The sequence below is a fragment of the Plecotus auritus genome (genome assembly GCF_963455305.1).
Source record: "Plecotus auritus genome assembly, chromosome: 10".
NCBI classification, from domain to species: domain Eukaryota; kingdom Metazoa; phylum Chordata; class Mammalia; order Chiroptera; family Vespertilionidae; genus Plecotus; species Plecotus auritus.
The window spans coordinates 8,846,269-8,866,555 of NC_137785.1; the positions used below are offsets into that span (position 1 = coordinate 8,846,269).

General features: G+C 41.8%; 1 protein-coding gene across 1 annotated transcript; it reads right to left on the reverse strand.

The window, feature by feature from the left end:
• Nucleotides 1-2,809: 2,809 nt before the first annotated feature.
• On the reverse strand, nt 2,810-17,759 carry LOC308235923 (uncharacterized protein). Its single transcript, XM_080645163.1, has 3 exons — nt 17,479-17,759; nt 16,469-16,595; nt 2,810-7,763 (listed from the first exon to the last, which is right to left on the reverse strand). The coding sequence occupies exons 1-3, from the start codon at nt 17,509-17,511 to the stop codon at nt 5,692-5,694; spliced, it is 2,232 nt and encodes a 743-aa protein (XP_080501289.1). The 5' UTR covers nt 17,512-17,759; the 3' UTR covers nt 2,810-5,691.
• Nucleotides 17,760-20,287: the final 2,528 nt, after the last annotated feature.

Below are 20,287 nucleotides of genomic sequence, written 5' to 3' on the forward strand. Positions count from 1 at the left end.
GTTCATACAATCAGACCAAATGGTAACTAGACTTAATTCAGTAAATAAATTGGTCTTAATTTGGCTCTTCAATAAGAAAAAGGGTAATTTTAGGGAAAGAAATTGTGTTTCAACAGGAAATTATTAGAACTAAAATATTTTTTCCTTCCATCAGACCATTTGTCATAATTCTTACTATTCTAACTTTTGCCCAATCACACTAGGTTTCACAGTACACTGTGTCTCTACCAGGTTACAAGCCCTAGTTGCACCTCGGGAATACCACCTCTAGGCACCATTGCCATCTCCTTCTATGCCCAGGCCTCTTCGTCCCTTTGACAGAGAACAAGGACCTCTTGGCTCCAAGCAATTGTCAGCAGGAAGCAGTTTCAGAAAAAACTCGGCATCCCCTTTCCCTGAAAAGAATTCAGAGCCAAGATCCTTGACGGGGATATAGTAGGCAGTTAGACAGACACGAGCAGAGCAAGGACTGGAGGAGAGATGGGCCCTGAGATGTACTTCTCACCACTCCAACTGCTCTGAAGCTGGCAATGAAGGAACCTGTGTAGAACCGACATTTAATTCTAACCAATTAGAAAGAAGGTAGAGATAGTTTTGACATAATAGAAGGTATAGAAGTAAAGGAAAAACAAAGTAAATTGACAAACTAAAGTGTTTGTGTAAGTAGCAGAGGATCTGTAAAGAATTAGAGTTGAGGAAATAAAAATAGTGAGAAGGGGTATAAAGAAAGGAATATAACAGGAAGAAAATTTATTGGAGTAGGAATACTTAAAAATAATTGTGCAAGTTGTAAGAATGTTTGTGAAAGTCATAAAAGGGTTATAAGGAGAAATCTTAAAAGAAAATTGCAAGTATACTGAATAATATGTCTTATAGATCACTTGAATTAATCTAAAAAATAATCGTATTATTTTACTTATTTATTTTTTTAAATATATTTTTATTGATTTCAGAGGGGAAGGAAGAGGGAGAGAGAGATAGAAACATCCACGATGGGAGAGATTCATGGATCGGCTGCCTCCTGCAAGTCCCTCACTGGGGATCGAGCCCACAACCTGGGTATGTGCCCTTCACTGGAATCAAACCTGGGACCTTTCAGTTCACAGGGTGACACTCTATCCACTGAGCCAAACCGGCTAGGGCTAATCATATTATTTTAACTCTTAGAACACATATACTTATGTGAATAAAGGGTTAAGTTTTTCATATGTGAGTAGAGGGTTAATTTTTTCTTAAAGTTTTCAAGGCCTGTGCGAAGTAATTAGGGAGGTGATTCAAGCAGAACCAATAAGCAGTGTCAGACCAACCCACCAGAAGTCAAAACATCATCTCATCAACATCGTCTCATTGCCTGGTGACTAATAATAATAGCTCATGTCTACGGGCCCCCAGGTCTGCATGTAGCTACATTCCACACCCTCCTCTTCCCTGTTATAAACCTGTTCCCTACACTTGCTAGAGGGCAGGATTTACTGCTGGCAAGCACCTGTCTTCTTAATAGGACTAACCACTGGTGTCATTATAATTCTTTTTTTTCTTATAGTCTACAAAATCAGAACTTGAGAAGTAAAAGCACTCTGAGGACACCAACATTCCAAGCAGAAAGTTCGCCGCCTCCCTATGTCTTCTACATCCAGCAAAACAAAATAGGGGAAGGTGTGGGGAAGCAAGTCTGTGTACGTGAGAGCACCCGGGTGTTTACCAAAATCTTTATGCTTCATCTTGAGATGTCTTTGCTTAAAGGACACTGAAGACGCATGGGTCTTCTCAAGGATCCTTACCCTCCTGATAGTATCTAATAGTTAATTTTAATTCAAGCTGTTGTTACAATAAAAACCTAAGGAGGCAGGCGAATGGTGCTGTTTAGCTCCTATAGCCAGGCAGTCCCTTAGCCCTCTCTTTCACAGAAACATGTGTCAGAGTAATCATTCACCCATCGCTCAGGGTCTGCAGTTCTGCCCCGGCATTGTTTGTTAAGTAAATTTGGAAATTCATCTTCATTTCTGTAATCGAGGATGTTCCCACAGTTCGATATTAGTTTAGACTTTCCAGGGTTTTGTGAGAATTAGAAAATAAAATGCTCAAAAAGGAAACCCTGGAATGCTGCCCCAGGCAAGCACTGTTTCCCACTTTTATTGATCCTCATAGTCCTAGGGAAGTATGGTGATCACCTTCATGTCACATTAACCAACTGAGGTGCAGGGAGCTGTAATGAGTCTCCTGGAGATTCCAGGTTGGAGATCCAACACGGAAACCTTAGTGCCCACAGTACTGCCTCCCTGCAGGTGGGTCAGCGGGTTCAGAAAGGCCCCTAGTTCTTCCTCAAAAGCCCTTGAAAACAAAGGTGTGTGTTGGCACTGGGGAAGTGAGGGGTTCCTGTCCTGAGAATGTTTCCTAAGGTTGCTCTTCTGAAGGTGGTAGAGAAGGTTAGTAGTGCGGGTTAAATTTAAAAGTGTTCACTGCATTGTGCATAGCATTTAAAAACTAAAAAATTCCCAGCTGGTGGGCTCAGTGGTTAAGCATCATCACATGCACAAAAAGGTCCCCCATTCGATTTCTGGTCAGGGCACACGCCTGGGTTGAGGGATCCATTCCCAGTAACTGCATGCAGGAGGTAGCCTGTCAATGCTTCTCTCTCATTGATGTTTCTATCTCTCCCTCTCCCTTCCTCTCTGAAATTAATAAAAAAATATTTAAAAAATTTCTCATACTCTAGTTTCTCTACAGATTGTACAAATCTTTTACCTTTTGAAAATCTCTAAAAATACATATTTTTAAAAGATATAAATTAAAACACATTATTCCAATCCAAAAAAATTTATTCCCTAAATCAAAAAATGCACAAAATGAGTGAAATTCCAACATCCATCTCTGTTATCCCATTGTTTCTCTGTTAAAGAAAATCGTCAAAACTCATAGCACATTAGGCAGAACATATGATCAGCAGTTTTAACAAAGATACAGACTCAGCAAATATACATCTGAGAAACGACTCACCATAAATTTCTAGAAAAAATATAATCAAACAGTGAGGTAGCACGATAAACTTACCAAAAAAAAAAGTTTAAATAAATAATGATTGCACAAATAAACTATTCTCTAGGATATGGAGAATGTGAATCCTTCATATACTGCTGGAAAAATGCAAAAAAAAAGTACAATCAGTTAAGCTTTATATTTTATTTTTAAAGGATACTTTAGTAATTTTTAGAGAGAGAAGAAGAGGGAGAGAAATATTGATGAAAGAGTGCCATATCAGCCAGCCGCCTCCTGCACACCCACTTCTGTGGATCTAGCCCACAAGCCAGGCACATATCCCCACAGGCAATCAAATCCCCAACCCTGTACTGTAGGAGATGATGGCCAAGCACTGAGCCACACCGGCCCTGCTGGTATATTCCATTTACATCACAATTTGCTAATCTCGGTAAATAACATTTATATCCATATAAAGAAATATACAGGAATGTTTGTACCAGCTTTATTAGAAATAACCAAATATTTATTAAAACGGACATGAAGGTGATGTATTCAAAGATAAGAATATCCAGCCAGATTGGCTATAGATAGAGCATAGGCCTGCGGACCAAAGGGTTCCGGATTCGATTGCGGTCAAAGGCATATACCTTGGTTAAAGACTCCTTCCTGGCCTGGGCCCTGATAATGGCTCATGCAGGAGGCAACCAATCCATGTGTTTCCCTCACATCGATGTTTCTCTCTGTCTTTTCCTCTCTCTTCCACTCTCAAAAAAAAAAAAAAAAAAATCAATGGAAAGTTATCCTGGGGTGAGAATTAACAACAACAACAACAAAAAGAATGTTATCTATCAAAAAAACAAGAAAAAGATGAGTTACTAATATATCTTTAATAAATCTCCAAGAATTTATGAAATATAAATTTAAGCAGAAAAATACTTAGAAAAAGCAAAGTTCTCTATTAAAATGGAATGTAAATCCATGGTTACTAGGAAAGCTGTGAAGAACAGAAACAGATTAAACAGTCATAAAGCAACTACACATTGACAAATATGGTCAGTATTGTGAGTATAATGATGGTTTCAGTTTCATAACCATGTGATTATTTATGAAACACTATACTGAACACATGAAATTTTCTCATTACAGCTGTTAAATATGGTTCAAGATAAAAGAAATGTACGTTCACCTATTTCGGAACAACAGGTTTGGCAACTCTATACTCAATCCACATTCTTATGCCCTCTGGGCGAGAGTCTCATCTCAGTGACAGAAAATGCAACAATGAAGAACTTTCACCCAAACCCACTGGAATGCTGACTGAGTCACAAAAGCCACATCACTGGTCAAAAGACTCTTTACCTTCATCTTTGTTCTACTGCCAGAGCACCAATGGCTCGGATGGGAACATCTGAGAAGCTACAGGGAGCCACAAAACCTCTTCATTATATTCAAAGACAATGACCGCTCCACAGAAGATAAACATGCCTGGAGTCCCTCAGATCTGTGTACACACAGCTCCTGTAGTCTTTTCATCAAAAAATTTTTTGGGTGCAGGTTTAGATGAAGACCATTCCATCTAATGGACTACAGTCTGGTCCCACAACAGGTCAGTGTTTCTGCAGTGAAAGGGGTTTCCCTCACTGCCATGGTTCTCCAACCTGTGGCAATCACCCATGGAATTGAAGCCATTAGGGCACATGGCCCTCTGCAACACCTGGGCAGGAGGTTCCCTTCAAATGTCTTAGCATCCCTTGAAAACAAGAAAAAAATTCACGCTTCTAGAAGACATACTTGAGGTTGTCACAGCTACCCCCTCTTTGGAATGACTTTTCTGTCTCAAGGCATCCAGACATCACATGAGGACTAGAGTCCACAGTGTTTTCAAGAAAATTATGGGAAGAGTGTAAATTTAGCAAAAATTGCTGAGCTAATTTCTGCACCATAGTCTTCCCCCAAGGGAAAATTTTTTGGTACCCCATAAATGTTTTTCACCTCATCATGCTTGGAGAGCCCAGATCTTCTTATAAACTAACCCATAGAGTCTGTAGAACACCCATGATTAAAGAAGTCTTAGGAAAAAGCCTTCATTATTTTGCAAAGAACAAGATCTGAGACTGGCAGTTCTCCCATTGATGACTTAGGCACTCAATAAATAAATTTATCATTAGCATCTAGGGAAAGTGTGTCCCTCAAAATGGCAATTACTCTCCAACATTATGTTTACTGGCGTCAACAGTAATCAGTGCTATGTGACAACTCATGACAAGAAAACAAGTAAGAACTAAGGGCTCAGGTATTCCTAATTTTCTTCAACAAATTAGACAACAGAGTTAGCTTCCCTGGGCACATGAGGATGTTGATTGATGCCATCTGTGGGGCCCTTATAGGTGGACCAGGGGAAATACCTTCAGCAACAGAAATATGCAGTGACATAGATCTGGCAGGACATCTCTGTATGTTAGGAAGTGCAACATAGACACATAGTGTTCCAAAATTAAAACAAAAAAACAGAACAGCAAATATAGTTGTGGGGACGTTACATAATGTAGGTGATTAAATGTACGAGATATAATTCAGACTAATGAGACTTCACTGATTATCTTATACAATTGTTAAATCCTAACAAAATACATTTCCTACACATCTAAGAACTTTTTCACATCCGGACTCTTGGGCAAAGGTAATTTACAAATTAGACTGAGATATCTCACATTAATTGCACTCATAACGGCTTTCTCCAGTGTGAGCTCTCTGATGATACTGAAGACTGTTGCTACTTGTAAAAGATTTCCCACATTCACTGCATTTATAAGGCTGTTCTCCAGTGTGAACTCTCTGATGAGTACGAAGGTTAGTGCTCCAGGTAAAAGATTTCCCACATTCACTGCATTTATAAGGCTTTTCTGCAGTGTGAACTCTCTGATGAGTATGAAGGTTAGTACTACAGGTAAAAGATTTCCCACATTCACTGCATTGATAAGGCTTTTCTCCTGTGTGAACTCTCTGATGATATTTGAGACGAGTGCTACTTGTAAAAGACTTTTCACATTCACTGCATTTGTAGGGATTTTCTCCTGTATGAACTCTCTGATGACGACGAAGATCACTGCTCCAAGTAAAAGATGTTCCACAGTCACTGCATTTATAAGGCTTTTCTCCTGTATGAACTCTCCGATGACTACGAAGATTGGTGTTAGTGGTAAAAGATTTCCCACATTCACTGCATTTATAAGGCTTTTCTCCCGTATGAACTCTCTGATGATGACAAAGTTTAGTGGTAGTGATAAAAGATTTCCCACATTCACTGCAGTGATAAAGTCTTTCTCCAGTGTGCACTCTCTGATGACGAAAAAGTTTAGTGCTACTGGTGTAAGCTTTCCCACATTCACTACATTTATAAGGCTTTTCTCCAGTATGAACTCTCTGATGATGACAAAGGTCAGTGAATGTGGTAAAAGATTTCCCACAATCACTGCATTTATAAGCCTTTTCTCCTGTATGAACTCTCTGATGTCTACGAAGGTGTGTCTTAGTGATAAAGGATTTCCCACATTCACTGCATTGATAAGGCTTTTCTCCAGTGTGAACTCTCTGATGATATTGGAGACCACTTGTACCTGTAAAAGTTTTCCCACATTCACTGCACTGATAAGGCTTTTCTCCTGTGTGAACTCTCTGATGATATTGGAGACCAGTGCTCCTTGTAAAGGACTTTCCACAGTCACTGCATTTATAAGGATTTTCTCCTGTATGAACTCTCTGAAGACTATGAAAGTTGGTCTTAGTGGTAAAGAATTTCCCACAGTCACTGAAGTGATAAGGCCTTTCTCCATTGTCCACTCTCTGATGACCACAAAGTTTAGTGCTATTGCTGTAACCTTTCCCACACTCACTACATTTATAAGGCTTCCCTCCAGTATGAACCTTCTCATGACAATGAAGCTTACTGCTGTCAGGTAAAGATTTCCCACATTCATTGTACTCATAAGGCCTTTCTCCTGTGTGAACTCTCTGATCATAATGGAGGGCACTGCTACTGATAAAAGCTTTTCCACATTCACTGTGCTCATAAGGCCCTTCTCCAGTGTGCAAAGCTTGGTGATCATCTAGGCTGTTACTACTGCAAAAAGATTTCCCATATTCACTGCACTGATATGGCATTTCTCCAGTGTCGCGTCGCTGTTGATAATGAAAGCTAGAAAATTTGGTAAAATATTTTTCACACCCAGAGTACACAAAACATTGACTTCCAACATGGATATCCTTTTCCTGAATAAATGTGTGGAGGCAACTAATGTCTTTCTTAAATGCTTTTCTGGTGAAACAATTTGTTCGCCTTTGAAACGTTATGCCACGTGTTGAAATAGCATTAGGACTGTCTCTGGTCTGAGTAGCCTTTAGGTGGAGATGTCCTGACCCGGTAAGGACACCCTTCCCAACCTCCCCGCATGTGAAATGATTCTCGGACATATAGAGACTGCAGCTGTTTGCAAGTGAGATTCTTTTTACACTTCCAATGAAAGTCTCTTTCTCATGCTGCTGGTGAAATTTTGGACAGAAATAAGACCATTTTGCACATGCCCCACACCTCAACAGTATCTGTCCATGTTGGGTTCCCTGCTCCTCCATCAAGTGGAAAATGTTTCCCAAGACTGGCCCACAACTCTCACAGGGGTGCCTCTTCTGGGAAGACAAGGCTAACTTGGGATTCCTTGCCTGTGGCACTCTTACAGAAACCTTCTCTTCCATTGGTGCCTCCACTGTCTCTGTTCCACAAAAGCAACCTGAACAAAAGGAAACATTGGTGAAGGACATGTTGACCTTATAAAAACAGAATATCTTCTTAACAAATGTTTATCTGTCCTGATTAGGCCTGATTCCATACAAAGATTTTCAAGACAAGTGAAGTAAACTCTGAGGAAATGGATGTTATACATTACGTGGCACCAAAGGTCAGTCGATGATGAAAATCTCACCAAGAGAGGAACAGAAGCACAGGATGGGACACAAAGAAGAGAGCAAGACTCTGCTCACATTGTTCCTGCACAAATGGCTTCCTTTAGGACCTTACATGCTGACCATGTGAGTCTGTGTAGAATAATTTAAAGTTGTTCAAAGCCATAAAAAGTAATTGTATTAGAGCACATGAAGTTCAACGTCAGTATAATAATACGAGTGCACTCCAAGGTGCTGCACGTATGTACGAACGTTGGAGTGCAGTAAAGAGAGACCTGTGAAAGATGCAGAGGTAAAAGTCCAGAGAGATTACGGTTATCTGTGGGATGGGAAATCGAGTAGATACGATCACTATTAGAACTGAGTAGTTGGCAAAGTAGCAACAATAAGCACAAAAAAGCATAACTGGATGAGGAATGGGCAACTGTAAGCAAACACTGGTTTGCTAGCTATGAATGTAACAAAGGCCCGCCATGAATTCCTCTTCCCATGACCCTTCACCAAAGCAAGACCGCCTGTGGGTCCACAGTGCAATTCATAAAGTTGTGTTTCTTTTGTGATGCATAAATGATTCTTTCCCTTTAATCCCATTTGAGCCATTGCATGGGATAAATGATGCAAATCGTCAAAGAAAAACAGAAAAGATGGATGGTCAACACTGTGGTAGAACAACACAGGACAAATGAGATCACAGACAAAAGACCTATGTGAGTGACATCAGCAAGATGGCAGGATCAGAGATATGAGCACCTTTCCCATCCCAGTGGAAGTAGACAGCCATCCATGAACAAAAACGCCATAGGAAATGGGAATAAGAGTACCATGAAGAGAAACAGGATTACAGACACAAATAAAGAAGAATTATACATAAAGGATGACTAGAAAGACTGGGTGAGCAAACATATTTGAAGATACCTGCAGTCAAAAACAAGGGTCAGAGTTATGTCCAGCAGCCATTGTGCTTCTTCTATCATTGACCATAGTAGCCAGTTCTTCCAAAAATACTGGAAATTTTTGTGTTTAAAAAACAGAGAATGCCTTGGCCAGTATGGCTCAGTTGGTGGGAGCAACATCCCGTGTACCAAAGGGTCGAGGATTCAATTCCCAGTCAAGGCACCTATCAGTATGTGGGTTCCATTTCCAGTAAGCTTGTGTGCAGAAGGCAGCTGATTGATGTTTCTCCTTCACATTGATGTTTCTCTCTCCCTATCTCTCTCGCACTGTCTCTCTCTCCATCTCTCGTCCACTCTATCTGAGACCAATAATAAATAAATAGATAAGAATTTCATGGTAGCCAAACACAAAACAGAACTCAAAAAAGTCTACAGACAAAGTCAATAAAAAGACAACTTATCAAAAATCATGTATAAAATTGAGAAAATGCAATTTTAAGAGGAAATTTTATAGAGATAAATGCCTGCATTATGAAAAAAATCTCAAAAAACCTAACCTGCCATCTCAGAAATGTAGAGACAAAACAAGAAAGTAAACCCAAAGGTGGCAAAGGAATGAAACAATAAATATTTGAACAAGCATCAATAAAAGTGAGACAAGACAAAATAAAATAATACCTAATAGGTACTTTTCTAAAAAATACAAAAATTGGCAAATCTTGAGCTAGCCTAAAGCAAAATCATAAAACCAACCAAACAAACACAAACAAACCTCAAAGAAATGAAAGGTAAGACATTACACTTGACGCTATGTACCACAAAACATCATAAGAGATGTTGATGTTAGGAGATGACATGACCCTCCATGGAGAAATTTGTCAAGATCCCATATGAGCTTCGGAAATTAATAAACAAATTCAGAGCCCTGGCCAGGTAACTATCTTGTTGAGTGTGTGGTCCTGATGCACCATGGTTGTGAGTTTTATCCCCCATCAGGGCACATGTAGGGGACAACCAATATACACTTAGATGGGGAGAACAGCAGATCAATGTTTCCCTCTCTTTCTCTGTCTCCCTTCCTGTCTCTAAAATCAATAAATAAAGGCTGCCCAGTACGGTTCAGTGATTGAGCATCGACCCATGACCTAGCAGATCGCAATTCCATTCCTTGTCAGGGGACATGCACAGGTTGCCAGCCCAATATCCACTATGGGGCATGCAGGAAGCAGCTGATAAATGACTCTCTCTCATTATTCATGTTTCTATCTCTCTCTCCTTCTCTTCCTCTCTGAAATCAATATAATATATTTTTAAAATAAATAAATAATTTAAAGAATAAATAAATTGCCCTGCCCTGTGTCAATCACTACTGAGAGTGCCTGCCTGTACACTGGAAGCTCATAGGTCCGTTTCCCAGTCAGGGGCAGGTATGTGGGTTTCAGGTTCAACACCTCCTCCAGCGGGGGCACATGTGGGAGGCAACCAATTGATCTCTCTCTCTCTCTCTCCCTCTTCTCTCTCTCTCCCTCTTCTCTCTCTCTCTCTCTCTCTCTCTCTCTCTCTCTCTCTCTCCCTCTTCCTTTCTCTAAGAAAATAAATAAATAAATGGAAAAGATATTCTCACTATTCAGGTGAAGATAAAAGAAGAATAAAGAATTGAATTCGGAAAAGTTACGGGAGAGGAGATTCAAAATGGCTGTGTACACAAAAGCCTATACTCGCTGCCTCCCACAACCTCATCAAAATTACAACTAAAATACTGAACAACCATCATCCAGAATTGCTAGACAGCTGGATGAATGAAAGTCTAACGACTAGAGAAGTAAAGAAGACAGCACACTGAGACTGGTAGGAGGTACAGAGGCATGGAAGGCGCTGCTCCTGTACCCACGTGGGCTGCTTTTTTAATTGGGAGGGAGGTCGTCTCTGCAGAGGTCACCTGGAGGAGCAAGGGGTCCCAGAACCACACCAGAAGCCCAGCCCGGGGTCCCAGAGCTGGGAAAAGAAATCCTGTGGGCAGTAAGAACTATGGGATGTAAAAACCAGTGCGGATTGGAGCTCAGTGACACAGAGGCTACAGGAGATCCAGCTGCTCCTCTTATAATGCCAGCACCAGGAACTGAACTTACAAGCTCCCGCTTCCTCCAAGCTCCAGCGCCAGGCTAGGCTCAGCAGGGTCCCAGATACATACAAGGAGAAACTAGATTGACTGGAACTGGGGCAGGAACTCAAGGGCAGCTTTCTCCCAGATGGAGGTGCTCTCACAGATCATTGGTCCTATGCTGAAACCTCAAGAGTCCCAGGCCTGAATGACAGTCATTTCTGTTTGCTCTGCCCTACTGATTCCCTGACACCTCACCCATTTTATTACAACCCCACCCAAGCTGTGTGCAGCAGCTTTTGTATACGCATGGCCTGTCCTTGCTCAGGTAAAACCTGTCAGACAAGTTGAAGTTGGGTCAGAGAGCCCCAAACCTATCAATAAAAGGCCCAGGACCCGGCACCAGCACTAGCCTTCCTTGCTTCACAGCTGGGGCTCATGGGGCACTTCCAAACCCGATACTGAGAGGAGAATCTGCAGATCTCTCTGTGCATCCTGCTGGGTGATTCCAGGTAGGGGCTGACTTTATATCTCCCTAAAGACCCTAGAGCCATTGTACCCAGTGCTGAATGTCATACCCTTGCAGCTTACAACACTTCACATCCGTAAGTGACACACTCAAGGAGCAGATTGACTGAGCACCAAAGCCCCACCGAAGAAAGTCCTACACAGCAGCTCTCCTACTAGGTCGCAATGGCCCGGATAAATGCTAAAATCCTCAATAAAATACTGGCAAATCAATTCCAGCATTACATTAGAACCGTCATACACCATGACCAAATGGGATTTATTCTGGGGATGCAAGGATGGTACAATAACACAAATCAATAAACATGATACATCACATAAACAAATTGAAAGCAAAAAGCACATAATCATATCAATTGATGCAGAAAAAGCATTTGACAAAATCCAACAACCTTTCTTGATAAAAACTCTCAGCAAAGTGGGAGCAAAAGGATCATACCTCAACATAATAAAAGCCTTATATGACAAACCTACAGCCAACATCAGACTCAATGGGCAAAAACTAAACCCATTTCCCCTAAGAACAGGAACAAGACAGGAATGCCCATTTTCACCACTCCTGTTCGACATAGTACAGGAAGTGCTAGCCATAGTGATTAGACAAGAAGAAGAAATGATAAGCATCCAAATTGGAAAAGAAGTAAAACTGTCATTATTCACAGATGACATGATACTGTGCAAAGAAAACCCTAAAGACTCCATCAATAAACTACTAAATATAATAAATGCATTCAGCAATGTAGCAGGATACAAAATTAACACCCAGAAATCTATGGCTTTTTTAATTACTAGTAATCAACTCACAGAAAGAGAAAAAAACACAAACAACAACAACAACAAAAACCCCACAATCTTATCTACCATTGCAAAAAAACAAACAAACAAACAAAAAACACATTTTTCACAGCAGAAGAAACCATCAACAAACAACAAGAAAGCCCACTGCATAGGAGAACATATTTGCCAATGCTATCACCGATAAGGGTTTAATCTCCAACGTTTACAGGGAATTCATACAACTTAATAAAAGGAAGATAAAAAACCCAATCAAAAATTAAACAAGGGACCTAAATAGATACTTTTTTTAAAAAAATATATTTTATTGATATTTCACAGAGAGGAAGGGAGAGGGATAGAGAGTTAGAAACATCGATGAGAGAGAAACATCAATCAGCTGCCTCCTGCACACCTCCCACTGGGGATGTGCCCACAACCAAGGGACATGCCCTTGACTGGAATCGAACCCGGGACCCTTCAGTCCGCAGGCCGACGCTCTATCCACTGAGCCAAACCGGTTTCAGCAATAGATACTTTTTGAAAGAAGACAGAAGGAAGGCCAGTAGGCGTATGAAAACCTGCTCAAAGTCACTAATCATCTGAGAGATGCAAATCAAAACCACAATGCGCTACGATCTCACACCTGTCAGAATGGCAATCATCAACAAATCAACAAAATGACAAGTGCTGGCGAGGATACAGAGAAAAAGGAATCCTCGTGCACTGCTGGTGGGAATGCAGACTGGTGCAGCCACTGTGGAGAACAGTATGGAGTTTCCTCAAAAAACTAAAAATGGAACTCCCATTTGACCCAGTGATCCCACATCTAGGAATATATCCCAAGAAACTAGAAACACCAATCAGAAAGGATATATGTACCCCTATGTTCATAGCAGCACAATTTACAATAGCTAAGATTTGGAAACAGCAGATGAGTGGATTAAAAAAAAACTGTGGTACATCTACACCATGGAATACTACGCTGCGGTAAAAAAGGAGTTCTTACCATTTCCAACAGCATGGATGGAACGGAGAGCATTATGCTAAGCGAAATAAGCCCATCAGAGAAAGATAAATATCACTGGATTTCACTCATTTATGGAATATAATGAACAACATAAACTGATGAACAAAAACAGATCCAGAGACAAAGAAACATCGATCAGACCATGAATCCTCAGAGGGGAGGAAGGGGGGGGGTGGGGGGAAGGGGAGGAGATCAACCAAAGGCCTTGTATGCATGCATATAAGCATAATCAATGGACATAGAAAACAGGGGGGTGAGGGCATGAGTGGCGGGGTGGGGGGCAATGGGGCAATAAGGGCATATATGTAATATCTTAATCAATAAAGAAAAAAAAAAAGACAGAAAGACAGTCTCTTCAATAAACAGTGTTGGGAAAATTGGACAGATACATGCAAAAAAATGAAACTAGACCACCAACTTACAACATATACAAAAGTAAACTCAAAATGGATAAAGGACTTAAAAGTAAGATGTGATACCATAAAAATCTTAGAAGAATCCACAGGCAGCAAAATATCAGACATATGTCCTAGCAATGTCTTTACCGATAGAGCATCTAGTCTAGGGCAATGGAAACTAAGGAAAAAATAAACAAATGGCACTTACATCAATATAAAAAGCTTCTGCAGAGGCAAAGAAACCATCAACAAAAGCCCACAGCATGGGAGAACGTATTTGCCAATGTTATATCTGATAAAGGTTTACTCTCCAAAATTTACAGGGAACTCAGACATCTTAATAAAAAGATAAACAATGCAATCAAAACATGGTCAAAGGACTTAAAGAGACACTTTTTGAAAAAGGACATACGGAAGGCCAAGAGACGTATGAAAACATGCTCAAAGTCACTAATCATCTGAGAGATGCCAATCAAATGACAATGTGGTACCATCTCACACCTGTCAGGATGGCAATCATCAATAAATCGACAAACGACAAGTGCTGGCGAGGATGTGGAGAAAAGAGACCCTTATGCATGGCAGGTGGGAATGCAGACAGGTTCAGCCACTGCAAAAAATAGTATAAAGCCCTAACCGGTTTGGCTCAGTGGATAGAGCGTCGGCCTGCAGACTGAAGGGTTCCAGGTTTGATTCTGGTCAAGCATGTACCTTGGTTGCGGGCACATCCCCATTACGAGGTGTGCAGGAGGCAGCTGATCAATGTTTCTCTCTCATCGATGTTTCTAACTCTCTATCCTTCTCCCTTCCTCTCTTTAAAAAAGCAATAAAATATATATTTTTTAAAAATAGTATAAAGTTTCCTCAAAAAATTAAAAATGGAACTCCCATTTGACCCAATGATCCCACTTTTAGGAAAATGTCCCAAGAAACCAGAAACACCAATCAGAAAGGACATATGCACCCCTATGTTCATAGCAGCACGATTCACCACAGCTAAGATGTGGAAACAGCCTAAGTGCCCATCAGCAAATGAGTGGATTAAAAAACTGTGGTACATCTACACAATGGAATACTACGCTGCTGTAAAAGAGAATGACCTCTTACTATTTCCAACAGCATGAATGGACCAGGGAGCATTTTACTAAGCTAACTACGCCAGCCAAAGAAAGATAAATATCACATAATATCAGTCATTTGTGGTCAATGGAGGAGAAAGGAGACATATGTAATACAATATATAATACTTTAAACAATAAAGAATTTTTTAAAAAGAAATATGTTGAAAATATCTATAGTACACAACGCAATTTATCGATTAAATGCAATCCTGAGGATAATTCCTATGGTATTTTACAAAGAAAATGAAAAGAGAATCTTCAAATGTATGGAATTAAAAAACTCGAACAGCAAAAGCAATCTTGAATGAAAACAAAGCTGGTGGCATAAACTTCCTGACTTCTATTTATTCAAAGAGAAAGCAAGAAACAGTGTGTTGCTGGAGAAACACAGACACATACATCAACAGAACAGAACAGAAAACACAGAAATAAACCCAGGCACATCCTTTCACGTAACCTTTCACAAAGCTACTAGACACAGAAGGAAGGAAAGATAGTTTCTTCAATGAACGGTGCTGCTGAAAATCAATACTCACATGTAAAAAGAACAATCCTGGACTCGGATGATAAAATGTAACTCAACCTGCACGACAGAATTAAATATCAGCGCTAAAACTTAAAACTCCTAAGGATAAAGGAGGAGTTTGCAGGCACATCCCCAGTGGGGAGTGTGCAGGAAGCAGCTGATCAATGTTTCTCTCTCATGGATGTTTCTAACTCTCTATCCCTCTCCCTTCCTCTCTGTAAAAAAAATCAATAAAATATATTTAAAAAAAACAGAAAAAACAAACAGTCAAGATTGAAACAAATAAAGAAAAAAAAAGCTTCTTCACAGAACACAGCAATAAACAAAAGGAAATGAAAGGCAATCTAGAGGATTGGAGAAAATACTCCCAAATCCTATGAAGGAATCGCTTGGAGATACTGTGGATTGGGTTCTGATCAGAACAATAAAGAAAATATTGTGATACAGACAGAAATTCACACAAATAGTTGGAGTTCCCCGGGGAATAATAAAGGTATGTTAATACTATACTGCAGCCTAATAACAATGCATTGATTCTGTCTCAAAAGCAAACTCGATATAACTTCATTAACAATATTTAATTGCTAAGCACTTGTAACATCACACCTTCCTAGAAAAATGGTGGCACTAGACCTGCTGAATACAGGGTTCTCAAAAACATGGACTTTGTAGAAAAGCGAGTGTAGGGGAGCAATATCTGCAAAGTGCAATTAAGCACATGCAAAAATATGTGTTCCTGTATGTCATAAGCAATTAATACATTAAATATACAAGGTATTCCAAAGACTCTTCAACCAAAAAATACAGTTAAAGAACAGGATAAAGACGTAGAGATAGTTCTTACAAAAATATGTACAAAAGGAAAAAAAATATACATAAAAAATGCTTTCCTCACTAAACAAGATGAAATCCCTTAGGCTTCCTGCAACACTACCAACCACAAGTCCTTCCCTGTGAACTTAGTACAGCGGGGAGAATTGGGACTTCAGGAATAGAGGGAGCAGTGGAAACAGACCAACCCTCCCCAGGACAGCAACTACCCAGGAAACTGGAAAATCAAGCAGAACCACAGTCTACATGGGAGGACACAGCACACCCTGGGAGATGAGCCTGGGAAATGGCAAAGCCAAGTCCAGGTCACTGGGGAGAGTGAGGGTCTTACCCAGCGAGGACACAAGTTCAAAGTTCTCCAGCATCACATTCAGGTACAGCTGTCTCTGACCCTCATCAAGGAGGCCCCATTCCTCCCTGGAGAAGTACAGGGCAATGTCCTCAAAGGTCACGCCAACCTGTCAGAATGGAGACAATTGAAACCAGAGCTGTCTCTCTGAGAACCCCCACTCCTACTCCTTACACACCTTCCCCCCCTCAACCTCCTCCAGGGCACCCGGTTAGTGTGGACACCAGGCCCTAATGCCAGTGCAGGCTGCTCTCTCATCACAGTCCCATTACTCACTGGGATTGCCCTCAGCAGAGCAGCTGGGTTGGGTGGGAAGGATTGGGGGAGGGGAGGGTAGAGAGCAATGCCATTGAAGGTCTGGGCGATGCCTGCAGGGCCCCAGCCTTCCTGCCAAGCAATACCACTGCAGTCTCCTAGATCATGCCTCCAAGACAAAGCCAAGCCTGGGTTTATGCTTCTCCTTTAAGTCCCCACACCAGGTCCCGGGGACCATCAGCTCACACTTCCTCCAGATGTGCACACCACTGGGTAATGTTTATCCTCTTCCCACCTTCAGACCCAGGTTCACTCCCTCAGCTCTGCCCCCTTCCTGCTCCAATGCCACTGGGTCTCGCTGGACTCACCCATGAACTTGGCACATGGCATGTAGAGAGCTTGTCTTCCAGCCGGGTCCCGGACCACCCCAGGCCTCTGATGGACCCCACAGCCGGGAAAGCCCCAATGAGGCTGTGACGTCCTCCCTGCAGCCTCTGATCTGTCCGCCAGTCCTCACAGCCCACACCCTCAGGGGAACCTCAGATGCAGTCACCCCTGTCCTCTCTGCCCCGCACCTGCTGTGTCCTCAGAAGCCACAACACTCCTCTCTCCCCTCCGCCTTCCTCACGGTCCTCCACGCGGGACTGAACTGCAGGACGTGACAGGCGCCCGCACCCGGGCTGGGCTGCGGTGTTCGGTGTGAGGAGACGGGGAGGGGCTGAGGGACTCGCACTCACCTCAGAGAAACTCCGCAGCGGGGGCGCCGCCATTGCACTCTGTGGGCCGAGCGGGACGGGAGCAGCGGGAGAAGCTGCTGCCCAGGGAATGGCGGTCCCTGTCCGAGGCCTGGCGTGGGTCCACGTAGCGACTGGGAGCTTCAATCCCAGGTGTGAGCTGTGAGCACCCTGCAGGCTCCCGCCATGGGCTGTGAGGCGGGGAGCACCACTCTCCTGCCTTCTCCACGGGACCCTGTGACCAGGAACTCCTGACCGCCTGAGGCGGACCTGAGAGAACACAAAACCCCGCCAGGAGGACTAGTCCCGCCCACAGAAATGGACAAAGGAAACTGCCTTTTCTCAGCCTCCATTGGCTCAGCCTGCTGTCATTCCATACAACGCCTTCTGGGTAATGTAGTTTCTAGGCTCCAGGTCGGGAATTCTGCATTTCCTCAGCTGACTCCAGGACTGTATTTAGGGTCAAATAGCCCAAGAACACACCAGGTATACTCAGGGCCCTCTAGCGCCTTCAGGGGAGGTGATGTCTGGGGCAAGTTTGTTTCTGAGGCACCTGGGTGGCCCGTTTTGCATATCTTTCTTCAGGACCTGCTCTTTCTGAATGGCAGGCATTGTTTCTTCATTCAGGACTTTGGGCTGTGTCTCCCTCAGGCCAATGTAGCTGGGGGAGGTTGTTCAAGTCTCTAACTCGATCTAACCTGCCTCCACTGGATCCATTATACAAAGTTAATGTCACAAAACAGACTCTCATACTTAAGAGCATCTGCTTCTGATGCCATCCGAAGTGTCAGCTCTGCCTGGGCTGCAGTGTGGATAAGATGGCCAAGAGACATGTGAAAAAATGCTCAAAGTCACTGATCACCAGAGAGATGCAAATTAAAGCAACACTTAGGTATCACCCCACCACTGTCAGAATGGCTGCCATCAGCAAATCAACAAAGGACAAGTGCTGGGAGGATGTGGAAAAAGGGAACCCAGTTTACTGCTGGTGGGAATGCAAACTGGTGCAGCCATTATGGAAATCAGTTTGGCCTTTCCTCAAGAAATTTAGTATGAAACTGCCATTTGATCCAGTGATTCCACTTCTAGGAATATATCCTAAGAAACCTCGAACAATGAGATAGAATGTATATGTCGTTATGTTCATAGCAGCATAATTTTCAATAGCAAAGATCTGGAAACAGCCTAAGTGTCCATCAATAGATGAGTGGATTAAAAAGCTGTGAAACAGACCTAACTGGTTTGGCTCAGTGGATAGAGCATCAGCCTGCGGACTCAAGGGTCCCGGTTCAATTCCGGTCAAGGGCATGTACCTTGGTTGTGGGCACATACCCAGTGGGGAATGTGCAGGAGGCAGCTGATCGATGTTTCTCTCTCATCGATGTTTCTAACTCTATTCCTCTCCCTTCCTCTCTGTAAAAAATCAATAAAATATATTTAAAAAAAGAAAAAAAAAGCTGTGATACAGCCCTAGCCGGTTTGACTCAATGGCGAGTGTCTCCCTGCACTCTGAAGGGTCCCAGGTTTGGTTCAGGCAAAGGGCACATGCCCAGGTTGCAGACTTGATTCCCATTAGGGGGAGGGCAGGAGGCAGCCAATCAATGATTCTCTCTCATCACTGATGTTTTTCTCTCTCTCGCTTTCATTTCTTCTCTGAAATCAATAAAAATATGTGTTTTTTTTAAAAAACGTATGGAACATTTATACCATGGAATACTATGAAGCAGTAAAAAACAAGAATCTTTACCCTTTCAGACAGCAAAGAGGTACCTGGACAGCATCATACCAAGTGAAATAAGTCCGTCAGAGAAAGACAAGTATCACTTACTCTCACTCATATATGGAATCTAATTAACAAAATAAAGTGGAGAATAAAGTGGATTCAGAGACATGGAAGCATGGAACCCAGGGCAGAATCTCAAAGGGAAGGAATGAGAGGGTTAAAAAAAAAAAGAAAAAACAGCCTCAGGTGAGTATTAAACACACACACACACACACACACACACAGTAAAAACAGTCATCTGAGCATTGAGCATTTTCTTCTGTTCTCTGAGGCAATGGGAAAGCACTAACTTGCTGTGTTCTGGGTCTGCTCTAAATTTGTGTTTATAAATCGGTCTTCAGTCAGTTGAGTCCCTGGAAATGCTGATACCCCTCCATGTAACTTTCTCCTGCTTCACATGAAACAATTGATTTTGGTGATGTTGTAAGAAATGTCCAAACCTGGGGAGAAGTTTTCTAAGGTTATTTGAACCAAGTCTATGACATTTGCCAGGAAGGAAAATAACAACAGTTTGAGTAATCCTCGGGAGAAGGGCAGTTTTGCACCTTTTTTATACATTAGACTCAAAGGAAAAGACATAAGGGGGTTACATGACATTCACTGGTGATAAATTGGGGGGAGAGCTAAGGAGGAAAACCTCTGAGATTGGATAAAAAGGAAAACACATAGACATAAACTTCTTTTTAAGTTTATTGATTAGTTAATAGTTAATATTTAACCCAATATCAATAATAATTGGGGCTCTGTGGTCTTCTGTGTTGGGAGATTGTGCTCGTAGGAGTCTGTGATACAGAGATGTCCCTGAAAATCCAAAGGTATGTTATCCCAGATGCAAAAAGACAACAGACAGGCTCAATAAGGTAAAATTTGCCCTCTGCAAAAAAAAAAAACAAACAAAACTATGGCTAGGACATAACTACCAAAGTGACTAGGTTTTATTTCAAAGCATCTTATATGGTTATTTTTAGCCAATGAGTTTGCAAGATTGGTTATGCCATGCCAGGCTCCTTGAGATTGCTAGGTTTACTG